Source organism: Carlito syrichta, unplaced genomic scaffold, assembly GCF_000164805.1.
Source record: "Carlito syrichta isolate Samal-C Ts95f unplaced genomic scaffold, Tarsius_syrichta-2.0.1 Scaffold303155, whole genome shotgun sequence".
Classification (NCBI taxonomy): domain Eukaryota; kingdom Metazoa; phylum Chordata; class Mammalia; order Primates; family Tarsiidae; genus Carlito; species Carlito syrichta.
This window is the reverse complement of record NW_007247251.1, coordinates 27,705-44,101: the sequence shown is the minus strand read 5'-3', so window position 1 is coordinate 44,101 and position 16,397 is coordinate 27,705. Positions and strand designations below refer to the sequence as shown.

General features: G+C 59.0%; 1 protein-coding gene across 1 annotated transcript in view; it reads right to left on the bottom strand.

Annotated features, from left to right (window-relative positions):
• The window catches only part of LOC103260282 (WW domain binding protein 1 like), a 28,713-nt gene that overhangs the window by 6,867 nt on the left and 5,449 nt on the right, over positions 1-16,397 (bottom strand). The window contains exon 2 of the mRNA XM_008057937.2: positions 2,930-3,032. Coding sequence (XP_008056128.2) covers positions 2,930-3,032 — 103 coding nt within the window. The remainder of the gene's footprint in view (positions 1-2,929; positions 3,033-16,397) is intronic.

The following is a 16,397-nucleotide window of genomic DNA, read 5'->3' as shown; positions in this document are numbered from 1 at the left end:
CAGCAGTGAGACCTCATCTCTATAACAAATTTTAAAAAATTAGCCAGGCGTGGTAGCACGTGCCTGTAGTTCCGGCTACTTAGAAGGCTGAGGCGGAAGGATTGCCTGGTCAATACTGGGTGGCTGTGAGTGTGTCACTGCACTCCAGCCTGGGCGATGGAGTGAGACTCCAACTCAAAAGAGAACCCCAAAAAACAAAAAGACCAAAACAATCACAGTCCAACACAGGGGGCCGGTCAGAGGGCCCCACAAACTTGGAGGACACCGCTTCCCAACTGGCAGGAAATTCCCCACAGGAAGCACAGACACCTGTAAGTCAATGCTCCTGCCCACAGGACTGTGATGATATCTCGGCCCTCAGCTCTCAGCAGGAGACCAGTCACTGCCCCTGGGGACAAGGCCTGAATTCGAGAAAGGAGACTCTGGCGACTTGCAACTCCTTCCAAAAGCCTGGTTGACCTTCCCACAGAAGAGGCAGATGGCCTGGGGCCACGGCCCAGCTCGAAACCTACTTCCTACTTGTGGCCTTGGCCGCAGGTTTGAATTCCCTTACCTGTGAAAGTGAGGCCTAAACCAGTGAACACGCATGGCGTGCTCAGACCCGGGCCCGACAGGCAGGCAGCTCTCTGGGGCAGCAGTGTCATGGGCGGAACCCAGCACGAAGGGTGTCCCCTTGGGTCCCTTTTAATCCCCAGAGAGCGTTCCATAAAGAGAAGTGGGTTGGGAACACGCCGGAGGTGCTTCTAGGTTCTGTTCTTGGCAAAGTCCACTGGAAATTCGGTCAGCTCCTGCTTACCGAACCCCTGCCAACAGCGGGTGCTTTGAGAGAAGCCAAGCAACGGCAGATGGAAACAGCTGGGTGGCACTGGCTCGGTCTGCTGCCACCTTGGGGAAATGCCCGCCCAGAAACGCAGCCTCCCCACAGAAGCCCGGAAACCTGCACTGGGGAACGCTGGGGCCGGCGGGAAACCCCCCCCCAGTTCAAGGCAGAAAAGTCCCAACTGCAGCGCCTCCCTGGGCGAGAATCAGAGCTCCGGCTCAGGCTCCTGGGATCGGGACATCCTGCGCCATCTCCTCTCGGCCGCTGTCCCTGAAGCAGGAGCTTGCATAACGTCAGTCCTCAGGCCCACGTGAGACTCACTGAGCCAGAGCCCGGGAGGTAGGGCCAGGGTCTGTGCCCCCATCGCCCTCTAGGACATCCGTGCGCCGCCCAGCCCACGACCAGAGGAGCACAGGTGTGCTGAGTGAACACAGGATGGAGCGGCACACCGCGGTGCAAGTGCCCCGAGAAGGCATGGGGCGGCCGACAGCCAGGTCCCGCGGCTGCAACAGCTGTGCTGGAAACAGACCTGCAGGGCTGTCCATGCAGCCTGGCAGCTGGCTCAAGCTGCAGCGGGTGGAAGGACATGCACAGCTGTGCGTGCGTGTGCACGGCAGCCCTTAGTGCACGGGAAGTCCTGCCAAGGGGCAGCAGGCACAAGGCCCGGTGGGAGCGACACTCCCTGGCCGCCTCTCCCAGGGCCGCCGCCACCCAGGAGGCAGCATGTCTCATGGGAACTCTGAAGCAGCTCCTGGCTGAGGGTTTTCCTCCAGGGGAAGGGGAAAACCACCCAAAGCCCTGGCTTCCACGTCCAGGCAAGGCTGAGACGCAGGTGGAGGGATGGGCTCAAAGACACAAAGCGCAACTCACGAGGCTCAGGCCCGTTCACACCCACACTCAGTGCGGGGCTGTGATCGCAGCTCACCACAGCCTCGCCTCCCGGGCTCAGCAGTCTTCCTGCCTTGGCCTCCCAAAGCGCGGGCATGACAGGCCTGAGCTGCTGTGCTCGGCCATCTTGCTTTCAGACCCCGTCCCCCGAGAACTCGGAGAGCAAGCACCACCCGTGTGACAGGAGCCCTCGCCCGTCTAGGTGCTGCCCTGCCCGCCTCCCGCCTACTGCCCGTCACTGGAGGGCACGTGGCACCATGTGGCTCTTCCTCTGACCTGCCAGCCCTGGTAAAGCACCTGCTTCCTCACGAGCAGCTGCCATCTGCCATCTGGGTCGCCCTGTCCCCTCCCTCACTCCCACCTCCAGGGTCCACCGAGTCTGCTCCGTGGCCCAGGAAGCTCTGCCAGTCAGGCAGGCTGTGGCAGCTCCTGATACAGCTGGCACCGCCAGGCCAGTCTCGAGGACCAGGCCTCAGCTCTGTGGCCTCTTGGCAGCCCAGCTTCGACTTTAACAGGGTGAGAGGGAGAAACGGAACCCTAGCTATCTGCATCTTAAAACATTTACATGCAGCCCATCCACCTGCTTGGCTCTCTTGTGTTCCTCAGCAAGTCCCTGAGCCCCGCCCCGTCTAAAACAGCGAAGCTGCAGGCTCCGTGGGGGCTCCTCAGAAAGGGGCATGGGCTGGCGGCACCAGAGAGGCGCCGTGAAGCCTCCAGGAGCTTCAGCTCAAGGACGGGGTGAAACGAAAGGGCTCCGCAGGTGCGGGCCTGGGAAAGGCCATCCCCTCCAGAGGGAACCACAGAAGAGGCAGCCCGTGAAGCTCGAGGGCAATCGGGAGCCCCCGAGGTCCTACAAGAAGACGGCAGTGCAGCCCCCGAGTGCTCATTCCGGCAACCACACCACGTGGCTCACAGCCTCTGCCGAGCGGGCAAGTCCAGGCTGCTGGGCCAGCCAAGGGGACACCCAAGCAGCCAGGGCTCGGCGCACCATGGAGAGGGTCCCGGGAGAAGCCCGGCGGGGGCGTCCACAACTGGCCAGGCAGACCCCGCTCGCCAGGCCAGCCTGTGTCGCCCAAGGGCACATGGCTCCTCTGCAGAGGAAGTGCTGGCGCCGTCAGCAGGCTCCACTTGCCAGCACTGTCCCCAAGAGAAGCTGCCAGTCCGTGGCTCCCCCAACAGAGGCAGGAACCCAGACCCCAAGACCGCGCAGCAAGGACTTACACCAGAGCTCATAGTAGTAGTTGCAGCACTGAGACTGTCCACAGCAGTGTCCTGTGTCACAGATGTAGCTCTGATTGTTGGTGCCCACACAGGCTTCCTTATCCTAAAAACAAAAAGGCATTTTAGCACTGATGAAGGGACAGCTTTGACCTTCCCTCCTCGTCCCTGCCCGCTAGTCATCTGCCTACCACCCCAAAATAGTGTGCGCCAGTGTTTATTCTGTTAAGAAAAATGTTGGAAGAACCACACGATGACACAGAATTGAAAAAAAATCGGTTTATTACAGAGGGGAGGGACCAGGCACATAGGCCAGCTGGTGAGAAGCGACACCCCCCAGCAGGACAGGCGCAGCGGCTGCTTTCTCTACGTCCAAGCAGAAGCACTTGTGTCCATGCCACACGCCGCCAGCAGGAAGGGGAGGCTGTCCAGTCAGCGCGCACGTCCTAAACTCCCTGGAATAACTGCTGAGCACCATTCCGGGCTCAGCATCTCACCAGTGATCCCGTCCTCCCTTCAAAGCACGCGATCTCCTCCCTTCCCAGAACATGGCGACTGGCTGGGCACCCTGGCCCATGTCACTCTGCTAGATCACTTCTGCATATCGAGTGGTCTCCTAGGAGTCCTGGCTGGACCCAGGAGTCTCCCTGTTCCCTGTTGGGACACCACCGGAAGGTACCATAAGCACCGTCTGCTGAATTCTGCCCACAGCACTGGGGGGGTGAGATGGAGGTGGACTTTGGCTTTTAATATTCCACCTCTCAGAGACAAGACAGCCCAGCCAACCTCGCCCTGGGCCCGCTGCACTCCGGGCTGCTGTGCACATGAGACTTAAAAAGTGACAGTCAGTTGGGGCTCGGTGGCTCAGCCTGTAATCCCGCGCCTTTGGGAGGCTGAGGTGAGTGGATTGCCTGAGTCCGCGGGTTCGAGACTCGTCTGGGCAACTTGGCGAGACCTCATCTCTACAATAAACCAAAAATCAGCCAGGCGTGGTAGCGCGTGCCTGTAATTCCGCCTACTCGGAAGGCTGAGGCGGAAGGATCACCAGAGCCCAGTGGGTCGAGGCTGTGGTGGCCGGGAGCGGCCACTGTACTCCAGTCTGGGCGACAGAGTGAGACTCCAACTCAAAAAAAAAAAAGAAGGGAAAGCCCTGCTCAGCAGAGAAAGTGAACACCCCAGTGTTGTACCTGCCGCCCGGCTGGCCCTGCTCACAGCACACAGTGGCGGCGAGGCCCATGGAAACTTTAGCCACGCGGTGGCGTCTGCCCGCTCCCCACACTGCCACTTGGCCAGGCGTACACAAAGCGCTCTGGTGACTGTCCATGGCTGGGTCGGGCAGCCACGGGGAGGAGACACGAGCGCAGGCCTGAAGGCCAGATCCCTTCCCCACATCCCTGGGTGTTCCCTGGTCTCTAAAAGCCTCACACTCTGGGATGCAGGCCACAGGAAGAAGGCAACATGGGAAGGGGAAAGCCCTGACACTGAGGGCGTCGCAGCACCGCCGGCAGACCTCGCTCTGCTTTCGTCTTCCCCTGCCCACTGCGCGCAAAACGAGACCCTCGCAGGTTGGCCAGGCCAGAAATGCCACTCTCCCGCGTGGCCTGGGCTCTCAGCCACAGTCAGCAACCACACAGCTTACAGAGAGGCAGCACTGCCTCCCCCGGCGGCAAGAAGGCGGTGGGAGGGCGGTGACACTGCCACCGTGGGAGGCTGCATGAGGCCGGGCTCTGGCCACGGCAGGCCCTAAGTGAGGGGAGGATGGAACACACTGGAAACTCGGCAAGCCGAGTCCTCAGGACCTGCTGGTGTCAGCTTTTCTCTGGGCCTGCCAAGCGTGGCAGGAAGCCTGCTATAAACAGGCCGGCCCGCTCTGCGCTGCCTCCAGACATGGGAGGGTGGGAGGAGAGACCATTCAGTCCTGCGGCACTTTCTGGTCAGTGCAGACGCTCCTCGACTCGCCACGGGGCTGCGTCCTGGCAAACCGGCCATAAGCGGAGAATGCGGTAGGTCAGAAATACATGTGCGCAGGCCAGGCTTGGTGGCTCAGCCTGTAAACCCGCGCCTTGGGAGGCTGAGGTGAGTGGATTGCCTGAGCCCGCGGGTTCGAGACCCGCCTGGGCAACTTGGCGAGACCTCATCTCTACAATAAATCAAAAATTAGCCGGGCGTGGTAGCGCATGCCTGTAGTTCCAGCTACTTGGAAGGCTGAGGCGGAAGGATTGCCGGAGCCCAGCAGGTCGAGGCTGCGGTGGCCGGGGGTGGCCACTACACTCCAGTCTGGGCAACTGAGTGAGACTCCAACTCAAAAAGAAAAAAGAAATGCATGTGCGCCTAACTTGTGGACCGCCGAGCTTGGCTGAAGCCTCTCAGATGCTTGTGCGAACCAAGGCTTGGCCGTAAGTTCTGCCCCATAACCATGTGCTGACCATCGCAGGTGGTCACTGAATGCTGCCCTCAGGGGAAGGCAGTGTGGCTGGGAGGTGCCACGGAGCGTCCCGCGTTCCAGCACCGCATGGCCAAAAGACCCTGAGTCCAGCCATCACAACCTGGTACTCCCCCGCCCAAACACACTCCCCACTCTTGGCCACGGAAAAGGCGTTACACAGCAGGGAAGGGAGGTGGCCGGCTGGGAAACAGGCAGTAAACCAGCAACCCATGCGAGGAAGGGGGGCGGCGGCCACGAGGGGAGCACACAGGTGGCCCTGCGGCCCAGCTGGCCCACCCCTCCAGGGGCACAGGGCCCCCAAGCTACTCCGCGGCCCAGGACCTCAGTGTCCCGCAGTCGACCCCTGACACAGCAGCCTAGGCCATTCGCAGGGCCCGTCTCCTCACTCATACCCACAGCAGAAAGTGGGGTGCGGACACCCGTCCGTGTGGGGGTCTGCACGTGGCTACCCTGCGGACTCAAGGCCCTCCAGGCAGCCCAGAGCCATACGAGGCTTGAGTGGGAAGGGCTGGCCAGCTCTGGACTCGAAGCCTGGCTCCCTCACGCGGTTAGCTGTGGCCCTGGGGAAGCTGCTTGACCTGAGCTCCTTCTGCCAACACCAGTCCGCAGCCCAGGACTGCTGGGTGTGAGCAACCACCAGAACAGCACCCTGCCTCCTCGGGGAACATTCCAGCACAGTCAAGCTCGCCACGGCACCGTGGACTGCTCCGGACCCACAGACAAGAAAGGCCAAGGAGCCAGGAGGACGTGGTGGGGAGGGCGAGCGTGGACGCGCCCGGGGCTCTGGACCGCCCTCTGCTCTTCTCATGAGCCTCTTGGCAAGCATCACACACAGCCCGGGGCTCAGCCAAGGGCTGGGGCGACAGGAAGTCCCCCTCCCAGGCCCTCCCTCCAGAGGCAGAGGCTGAAGGGAGCTGCCATCTCCCTGAGGGCAGGGGCCACGCCCCTCCCCTTGCCAGCCGTGTGAGCAGGGGCCACTGCACAAGACACCGCGCACCCCGTGGAGGCCGGAGGGAGCACCCAGCCCCGCTGCACAGGAGGCCTGGCTCTCACGCCTTCCGTGAACGCTTCCATCGAAACCAGAGAGCGGCTCCAGGAAACGGGCAGGGAACACAGATGGAGAGGCCAAGGTCACACCACTGGGAAGTGTCCCACCAACTACGTCTGACCCCAGGCCTGAGCCTGTCACCAGGAAGCCACCACCTGCCTGGGGAACGGTTTCCCTCTTCTGCTACTTGACAGATGACCCCCAGGCTCCACCTTCTGATGGGAAAGGTGACGGCCCCTGGGGGCTCGGGCGCTGGGCCCGCACCCCCAACCTCCTCAGTAGTGAGAAGGGGCCCTGTGCATGGGGCGCCTCCCGCCTTCACACGCACTTTCTGAAGGAGGGATGGCACTGGTCACCTGTGCGGATGGCGGGCCACCAGGCCTTCCTCGACAATACTGAGAACCTTCCCTGCACCAGCACGGTGCTCGGGGTGGGCCACCAGGGTCCTGATCGCGGTCCTCATGGAGCCTGTGCCTATAGGACGGGAGGAGGACCCAGACAGCCCTGCGAGTGCAGCGGGGTCGGGCGCCTCACACAGGAGACATGGGGGCTGGGGAGAGGGCCAGAACGGCCTGGAGGAGGGGGTGTGGCACAAGCCCGTAGATGGTCGGGAGGCGAGGCCAGGAGGCAGGAGCAGGAAGAACATTCCCAGCAGAGGAAGCCACGAGCAGAGCCTCCTAGAGGGAGACGGTCGAAGCAGGTAGGGACACAGGGCAGGGGCCAGACGGCACAGGGAGGCGACAGCGTCAAACTTGCGTTTCTTTTAAAGGTATCTTCTGAGCTAGGCTCGGTGGCTCAGCCTGTAATCCCGCACCTTGGGAGGCTGAGGTAAGTGGACTGCCTGAGCCCACGGTTTCGAGACCCGCCCGGCACCTTGGTGAGACCTCATCTCTACAATAAATGAAAAAAATTAGCCGAGTGTGGTAGCGCTCACCTGTAGTTCCAGCTATTTGGAAGGCTGAGGTGGAAGGATCGCCGGAGCCCAGCAGGAGCGGCCACTGCACTCCAGTCTGGGTGACAGGGTGAGACTCCAACCCAAAAAAAAAAAAAAAAAAAAGGTATCTTCTTTCTAGTGGCATTTTTGTTTGCTACTGTGGGCACAGGAGCTCACGTGTGCAATCCCAGCACTTTGGGAGGCTGAGGTGGGAGGACTGCTTGAGGCCAGGAGTCTGAGACCAGCCTGGGCAACACAGGCAACACCCCATCTCTACAAAAGAAAAGCAGAACCTGTCAAAAGGAGTTGGGTGTGAATGCAGGGTGCACCTGAGTGAGTCCTGTCCCCTTGTGGATGTCTGTGGTCAGGGCCACTAGGACCAATCCTCGGACACAGGAACGTGTGGGCAGCCCTGGCACCCCTGTGAGGCCACAGGACACATGCAGTCACCAAGCAGAAAGCGGACACAAAGCAAAAGCAGGACCCACGTGGAGCTGGAGAGAGCCCTCTTGGAGGGAAAAGGCTGCCGTGTGCCTGCTGCCCAGATGTGAGGGGCGACCCATGCCTGTGGCAGCGGCACGACAGGAGGCCCCAGACACCTTCCTCAACGGCATCCACATCTTGCAGCTGCTCTTTTAAACCGCACCCCTGTAAAGGTCAGTCCTGCTCACGCGGGAGTGTCCTGCGTGCCAGCGCAGAGGAAATACCAGCCAGCGACGGCTCCCCGGCGTGGTTTTAATCTGCCAGTCTGTGGGGCTGATGGCAACAACAGCTTTGCAGCCGTAGGAAATGCTGCAGATTGAACGTCAGGGTGAAAAGGGAAAATGGAGGTCCTCTGAGGACGCCAAGGCAGACGCCAAGCCCCCCAGCAGCAGGGCTGCTGAACCTGGAGCACCCCCAGTCATCTCACAGTCGCATTCGGCAGCCCCGCCCCACCACGTGGCAGGCCCATGTGGACACACAGCTGCAGCGACCATCAGGAGGTGCGGGTGGGAGGGGGAGCTGCCGCCTCTGGCAAGGCAACCAGGCAGGAACTCAAACCCTCCACTGCCAAACCCTGGAAGCACCGGCTGCCCCCCACACCCTCTTGTCACACAGATGAGCGTGCAAGGAAACAAGGCCTCCGCCGGGACGAGAACGGTGAGGGAGCCAGAGACCACGTGGTGCACAGGGTCAGGCCCTTCCAGCTGACCCAGGCTCACCTGGACCAGGGAACTGCAACTCAGATCCAGTGCAGAGCTGGGACCCTCAGAGGGCAGAACAGATCAGGAAAAACATTAGCATGCTGGCACACACTGGCAGTAAGAACGCTCTGAATGAGGGGAAAGTATGTCCTCTAGTAATCTGTGATCACGGATATTTGAGAGTGGACTTGTGCTCGCTACACGGTGTGAAGCTCCCCAGGCTACAAATGTGACACAAAAGTGGACCCAGGCTGACAACAACCCTGTGACATCTGGCAGAAGAAATACAACACTCTGAAGAGATCTACCCTCAGCCAGGGCAAGGATTCCCACAGATACAGCTCTGCCAAAGAGGCGCTCAAAATCCAAAATACGCCCGGGCTCAGTGGCTCAGACTGTAATCCCGCGCTTTGGGAGCCGAGGTGAGTGAACTGCCTGAGCCCATGGGTTCGAGACCCGCCTGGCCAACTTGGTGAGACCGCATCTCTATAATAAATACAAAATATTATCCGGGTGTGGTAACGCGTGCCTGTAGTTCCAGCTACTTGGAAGGCTGAGGCAGAAGGATCGCCGGAGCCCAGCAGGGCGAGGCTGCGGTGGCTGGGAGCGGCTACTGCACTCCAGTCTGGGCGATAGAGTGAGACTCCAATTCAAAAAAAAAAAAATACAAAATACAAAATGTGTGCAAAAATAAGCCATCACAAGACTTGGGGAATTAAACAACTAGGATAAAGACCCCCGAAAAAACTTAAGATAATAGAATGGCCAAATACATTATAAGATATAAGCAAGTTTCAAATGATTAAAGCCAAAAAGAAAGAATTACAAACATGAGAAAATAACATGACTGCAAAAGATAGAGACCAGGTAGATTTGGGGAAAAAGTAACACTAAAACTTAGAGAGGCCAGGTGCAGTAGCCTACATCTGGAATTCCAGCACTCTGGGAGGCCGAGGTGGAAAGACTGCTTGAGCCAGGAGTTCAAGACCAGCCTCGCCAACATGATGAGACCTTGTCTCTACAAAAAAGCAAAACATGAGCCAGGTGTGGGCGCATGCACCTCGGTTGAGGCTGCGATGTGCTGTGATCATGCCACTGCACTCCAGCCTGGACAATGGAGTGAGACCCTGACTCAAATAATTACTGAAATGTAAAATGCAACAGATGGGTCACATAGAGATTAGACCAAGTTAAAGAGAGAATTGGTGGAGAAGAGATCTGAGAAAATTAGCCAACAGCGTGCTTCTATCAATTAAGAGAAAACACGAACATGGGAAACGAGAAAGTCGAAGCCTGAGAATGGAGCAGAGGCAATATTTAAAGCGACACTTCAACATTTTCCAGAACTGATTAAAGATATGGAATCTTCAGACAATAATAAACACATCCAGAAACACTGTATGAAACTGCAGAACAACCAAGGCAGAAAGGTTTTCAATACATTCTTGTGGGGAAGACTGACAGTTAACTGAAATCAGAATTTTGGCCAAGCACAGTGGCTCATGCCTGTAATCCCAGCATTGTGGAGGCCAAGGTGGGAGGACTGCTTGAAGCCAGGTCTTGAAGACCAGTCTGGGCAACACAGTGAGAGCCTCATCTCTATTTAATTTAAATAAATACACTTGTTAAAAAAGACTGCCTGAGCCCAGGAATTCGAGGCCAGCCTGGGCAACTTGGTGAGACCTCATCTCTACAATAAATCAAAAAATTAGCCAGGTGTGGTAGCACATGGCTGTAGATCCAGCTACTTGGAAAGCTGAGGCAGAGGGATTGCCGGAGCCCAGCAGGTCGAGGCTGCGGTGGCCGTGAGCATGCCCCTGCCCTCCAGCCTGGGTGACACTGAGTCAAAAAAAAAAAGATTCTCTCTAGTAGTAATATGCTCCACAAGGATCCTGAGACAGGACAGTTGCACAGAAAGCCTCAGATGGGGGTAAGAAAAGGCCTCTAGGGAGGCGACACCCGGGTGAGCACTGCCCAATGATAAGGAGCCAACTTGGGCAGGCTGTGGGAATGGCCTCCAGGTGGAGGGCGCACCAGACGCAGTCACTGAGGCAGGAGTGAGCCTGCTGTGCTCGAGGGCAGGAGGAGGCTGGCACGGCTGAGGACAGTGGTCCCAGGCGGGCGGTGTCAAAGGGGCAAGGCGCTCACGGAGGCCTGACCTTGTGGGCTTCTGCGACAGTGGGAGTAACATTCCACGCACTGGAGCCCGTTCCGTCAGACTGTGAGGCTGGCACCTCCCTTAGGTTAGGGTGGAGATTTGAGCACATGGACAAATATTTTCACAACTCTCAAGTTTACTCTTCAGCTTGGGCCTTTTTTCCCACCCAGGTGGTAGCTGCTACTGGAGAATAGGTGATAAATCCACTTACCTTCCCTTTTTTTTTGAGACAGGGTCTCACTCTGTTGCCCAGGCTGGAGTGTAGTGCTGTGATCATAGCTCATTGCAACCTCAACTTCCTGGGTTCAAGCTATCCACCTACCTCAGCCTCTCAAGTGGCTGGGACTATAGGTACATGCCACCACGTTCGGCTCATTTTAAAACTTTTTTTTGTAGAGACGGGGGTCTCGCTATGTTGCCTAGGCTTCCTTCCACTCTTGAACCAGGAATGGTTTTCTAGAAAAGAGACCAAAATCTGGTTGAGGCTCTTGTCTCTTGGTCTACTGGGGCACAGTTCTATCTGATGTTGGTAAGGATAACAAAGTCTTCATAAACCAGACACGTGAGAGGCTATGTGAGAAAAGGCAGCTGCAACTCCACCTCCAAACCAGCTATTTTGTTTCATCCTAGACAGAACCATCAATTCTGAAAGTGCAGCACTTTTAGACCCAGGTCCTGAGAGAAAGATCTGTATGTGGTCGTGACAAATGCTCCTTAAGGCAGTAGGGACCCCCCTACATCTTTTCGATGAGAGTTAAGATCACATTCTCTCTACTGCCAAGGGAGCACACACGTCCGGGCTGGGCGGAGGGCGTTTCCAAAGAGCTGTGGGCGGAGGACACAGGCCGGGAGGGAGGCCTGACCCTCTGCCCCGTGCGCTCGTCTGATCTCCCTTTCTTGCTGGCAGGGCTTGTCACGCATGGCTTCTGGGTCCTCCCAACACACACCGCACCTGACAATGAACCCTGAAGCCATACTGGCCCACGAAGCGCAAATCCACTCTTGCTGGTGAAGGAGAGGCCTTGGCTGGGGAGCCGCGAGACGGCCTCGGGTACGCTGGACATCAGGGCGGATTTCCACTGGGTGGCTGAGCTCAGACCTTTCCCAGAAGAACACCCGGCGGTTCTCAGGCCGAGGGAGTCTGTACCCCCTGGCATGTGCGCGTCCTCCCTGGCAGCTCCCCTCTTGAGACTGCTGCCCCAGTCTGGGCTGGACAGGCAGTAAACCTAAGAGTCAGCCTCCTCCCTGGGATCTGACAGTGTGCTCTACCCCTTAAGGGTTCAGGAGTCTCCCGAAGGGTAAAGCCAGAGACTGGGGCTGGTGACACACCGGCTGGGGCTTGATGCTGCCTGTGTCCGCCGACAGGCGTCCTGGCCCTGTGGTGGTGGAGACACCAGGCTCCCTGCACGCTCTGGCCTGGGACCTCCAAGATGGAGGAAGGGCGACACCGAGCCAGGACAAATCAGGACGGCTGACAAGTGCCTGGATTTGTCCCCCAGCAAACACACTGAGGCAACAAGTGCAACAAGGCAGAGCTGTGTTTCTCAAAGTGTGGCCCCAGGGCCCCAAGCCGGAGTCTCGCCGGGAGCAGACGGTTCTCTAGAGAACAACCAGTGGTTCCTGCCCCTCAACCCTCTTCTACTGGAGCCGACACGACCCAAGCGGCCCCCAGCACCCCACGAAGCCAGCTGCCGCAATGTAAGTCCAGTCCACTCACTCCGAAAGGGCACAGCAGATCCCCCCCGGCGTGCAGGGAAGGGGCACGAGGCTGCGTGGTGGCTGGCCTGCGCTGGGCAGCCCAGACAGAAGCCAGCAGGGAGCGACACCCATGCCCTGCGCCATGAGAGGGCCTGCCTACGCCTTCAGAGACCACTGCAGCCTGGCGGGAAGACAGCAGCACAGAATGGCAAGTCGCAGCACACCCCTCGGCTCGCCAAGGCCCACCTGGCCCGGAGACAGAAGGCAAGCGGGCCAGCAGCCGTGCTCCGCCACAGAGAAGTCCATTGAGAAGGGAGGGATCCTTGGTGATGGCGAGATGGCAGGTCAGTGGCGGGCAGGGGCGCGGGTGCCTGGGCCTGGCCCTGGCCGTCCCGTGAAGCGGGTCTGCCCCTCACGGCTGCGTCACTGCCTTGCCTGCGAGAGGGCGGCTGCAAAGGCCATGACTGAGCTCCACGTCCACGCAGCACCTTTTTAAAAAATGGATCATACCTGTCATCCCAGCACTTTGGGAGGCGGAGGCGAGAGGATCACCTGAGCTCAGGGGTTCGAGACCAGCCTGAGCAATACGACAACCTCTTGTCTCTGCAATAAATCAAAAAATTAGCTGGAGTGTGGTGACACATGCCTGTGGTTCTAGGTACTTGGAAGGCTGAGGTGGAAGGATCGCCCGAGCCCAGAAGATCAAGGCTACAGTGGCCATGAGTGTGCCCCTGCCCTCCAGCCTGGGCGATGGAGTGAGACTCTGAATGGTCTGGACGGCCATCCCCCCATCAAAAAAATGGAAGTAGCTGTCAACATTTTAAGTTACCACAGGCCATAAGAGACTGGAGCAAATACCCACGTACCACCCTCCCCACTCCACAGCCAAGCAGTCCTGATTATCTCCTCTTTGGAGTCTATCCGGGGACCATCCACCCCCAGGAAGTGAGGCCCAAGGCCTGGAGGCCTGCAGTAGACATCAGGGCGCCGCACACGGGCCAGGCAGCTGCAGACACAACATGGCATTGGTGCCAGCACAGAGGTGGCCTCTGGGGCACCGGGGACCCTCGGTAATCTGGAAGGCCACTCACCCTGGCAGCGTGGGGAGAGAACCAGCTCCACCAGGGACCATATCAAGCACTGGGCGAGGGGTTTTTCCCTTCCGCAGGAAATGGGAAACCAAAGTTCAGCGGGATCACACCGCTAGGAAGTATTCTGGATCCAAAGCCCAAATGCAGTGGAAAGCACTGAGAGCTTTGGGCTATCCTGCACGTGCTAGGTGCTGACAGGCACAGACAGGACAGAAAAGACAGAACTTTGCCTTCGAGGCACTTGGTAACCACTCAACTGTCAGGCAGAAAACGTTTACGTGGCCAGTCCTGCTGCTGACAAGATTCCTGACGTCTTCAACTTCATTTTGCCCCTTCATAAGCACCATCTAATCGACAGAATTTGCTCTTTATGTAACGATTTGCAGCGTGGTAAAGCCTCAGGGTCACCTTTGGAGCAGGCATGTGACGCGCGTGCGCACACCACACATATGCGCCCACAGGACGACCACGCGTGACGCACACTTCTGCAAGCTCCCAGCACCCTCACAGCCAGCCTCCCCTCGGAGTCCACCGCCTCATCCCGCAGGAGTTCTGAAGAGGAGCTGCCACCCAGCCCAGCGGCAGACGGCAGATAACAGGACCAGGTGTCAAAGCCTGGTCTCCTGACCTGGGCCTGCCTTGAAAATGCCTCTTGGCCCCACGGACGACCACCCCGTCGCTTGGAAGGAAAGCGCCAGGTTACAGGGCCATGCGAACGCGGCGGTACAAGTTGACCGGACATTGGGGGCTTCAGGAGAGACCGCGGTGACAAGCGCAAGCTGCCCGTTGGTTCTCATTCTGCATGTGAGTTGCAATGTAACCCCACTCCCCTGCCGTACCGTCCACTGCAGCAGGCTCCTGCTGGGGGCAAGGGAGACCATGGCAGGACCAGCCTGGTGTGGCCCTCTGTCCAGGGCCGGCACCAGAGACTCACTGCCACTAAAAAGCACCACACTGCTCAAGGTAATGGCTTGCTTCTCCCTCGGACACACAGACGCAGCAAAAACGCCTCACTGCGAAGATAAAGTCTTCAGAATCTGGAGGCTACATCTCCAAAAGACTGAAAAACGCTAAAGAAACATAAGAACTTGCTGAACTCTAAGGCCTCACACTCAAAGATGAACACAAACTTAGGTGACATAGAGAAGTGCGCTCAGTAGGTTGGCCATGATGGATTTCAATCAACCCCAGTACAGAACCAGACACCAGGCTCGAAACGTGCCCACGCAGCCTCGCTGTCCTTTAAGCCTCAAGGACAGGGTCATTTGGGTGCCACCAAGGTCCTGCCCTTCTACGGGGGGGTGGCCGTCCAGACCATTCAGAGTCAGAGCTGCAGAAGGGTTTGGCCATGTCTACTGGCCCACAAAAAAGGGCCCCTACACCTATTGCTGACAAGGCAGAACCTGCTGGCTGGGGGACAGCCAACGTCAAGATGCCAGATCTCTGGGCAGGTGACTGAGCACCCAGCAGGAAAAGTACCCCGGTTCCCTTATTAAAACAACTCTGTGCCCCCTCCCTCAGTCCCGTGACCCTGCACCTGTGCAGTGGGGACTGCCATCCGTGGGGTTTCACCCATAGCTCACCCCCGGCCATGCCTGGCACTTGGAGTCACATAACTCTCAGCTGGAGAGGTGGTGTTCAGCAGCGTCCTGGCCACCACCCACCAGATGAGCCAGGAGCAGCTGCCTGCTGCCTCGGTGGTGGTGACCAACGATGCCCAGACATTGCCAAATGCCCCCCAGGGGGTAAAGCTGTCCCTGCTTCCAAACCACCATCTAGACAGATGACATCGCACAAACGGGTGCAGAACTGTGGTCCGCCTGTCCTGTTCCCGGAGTGCCGCGCAGCCTAGGCGCCCACAGGCACACCTGTGGCACGCCCGCACCCGAACCTGCCCTAGAAAAACCCCCAGAAGCCCTGACTGCCGACAGCTGAGTCAGATGGCCACGGGAGCCAGCTGTCCCCACACCCTATGCCTCTCGGCTACATGGCCAAGCAGGGCCACAAAGCGATCCTGAGTTAAGCCAACTGTGGGGGTGTGATCTTCACATGACCGGTGAGAGGCCGGGACAGGAGACCACAGCCACACACATGGGCCCTCCTGTGCCCCAGGACCCTTTCAGAGATGCAGGACGGCCACACATCCATTGACCCGTTGCTGCCGGCGGCCCCGCCCCGCCGGCCCCCCCCCCCCCTCCTTCCCCCGCGCCACACCGGAGGGTGGGCCTCATGAGGCTCACCCCGGCGCCCAGGCAGGCAGGCAGGACTTCCAACCAAGGACGTCCCGATCAGTCAGACAGTGTCTGGGGCAAAGTGTGGCCACTGTCGCCGCACACAGGCCCCTGACTCGCGTGGGATGTGGCAGCTTCCAGGGCACAGCAGTTGCGGGAACCCAGGCTCCTGCGCAGCCTGTATCCGCCAACCCGAGGCCGCTCCAGGCCAGGACGGGGCATGTCCCACCGGCCACCCTCAGAGGACCTGCCCGCTTGTGAGACGCACGCATCCTCACTGCCCACCTCCCTCATGGTTGAAGGCCCACGACAGGCCAGGCAGGGCATCTCCCAGGGATGTCACCATTTCCCGCCACGCATGTCCGCGGCCTCTCAGGAGGTCCAGGGTCCAAGGTGGGCCGCACCCTGCCCAGAGGGACACAGACAGCTCGGACCCGTCACATGCGGGTTCCCCCAAATGCTGCAGCTGCAAAGCAGTGAGAGTCAAGGCGCACCGCACAGGGGGCCAGAGACCCGGATGCCAGGGATGCAGGGCAGGAGAGGGCATTCAAGCTGGCTTTGACTGGCCCCAGAGTGTTGTTTGCCTGGACCCGAGCATGTATCTCTAAGCAAAGGGGTGGAGGGGCGGGTCCCGCCCGTGGGACTTCACTGGAGGCCGCTGTTGTCCTTGGCTCGGCGGCG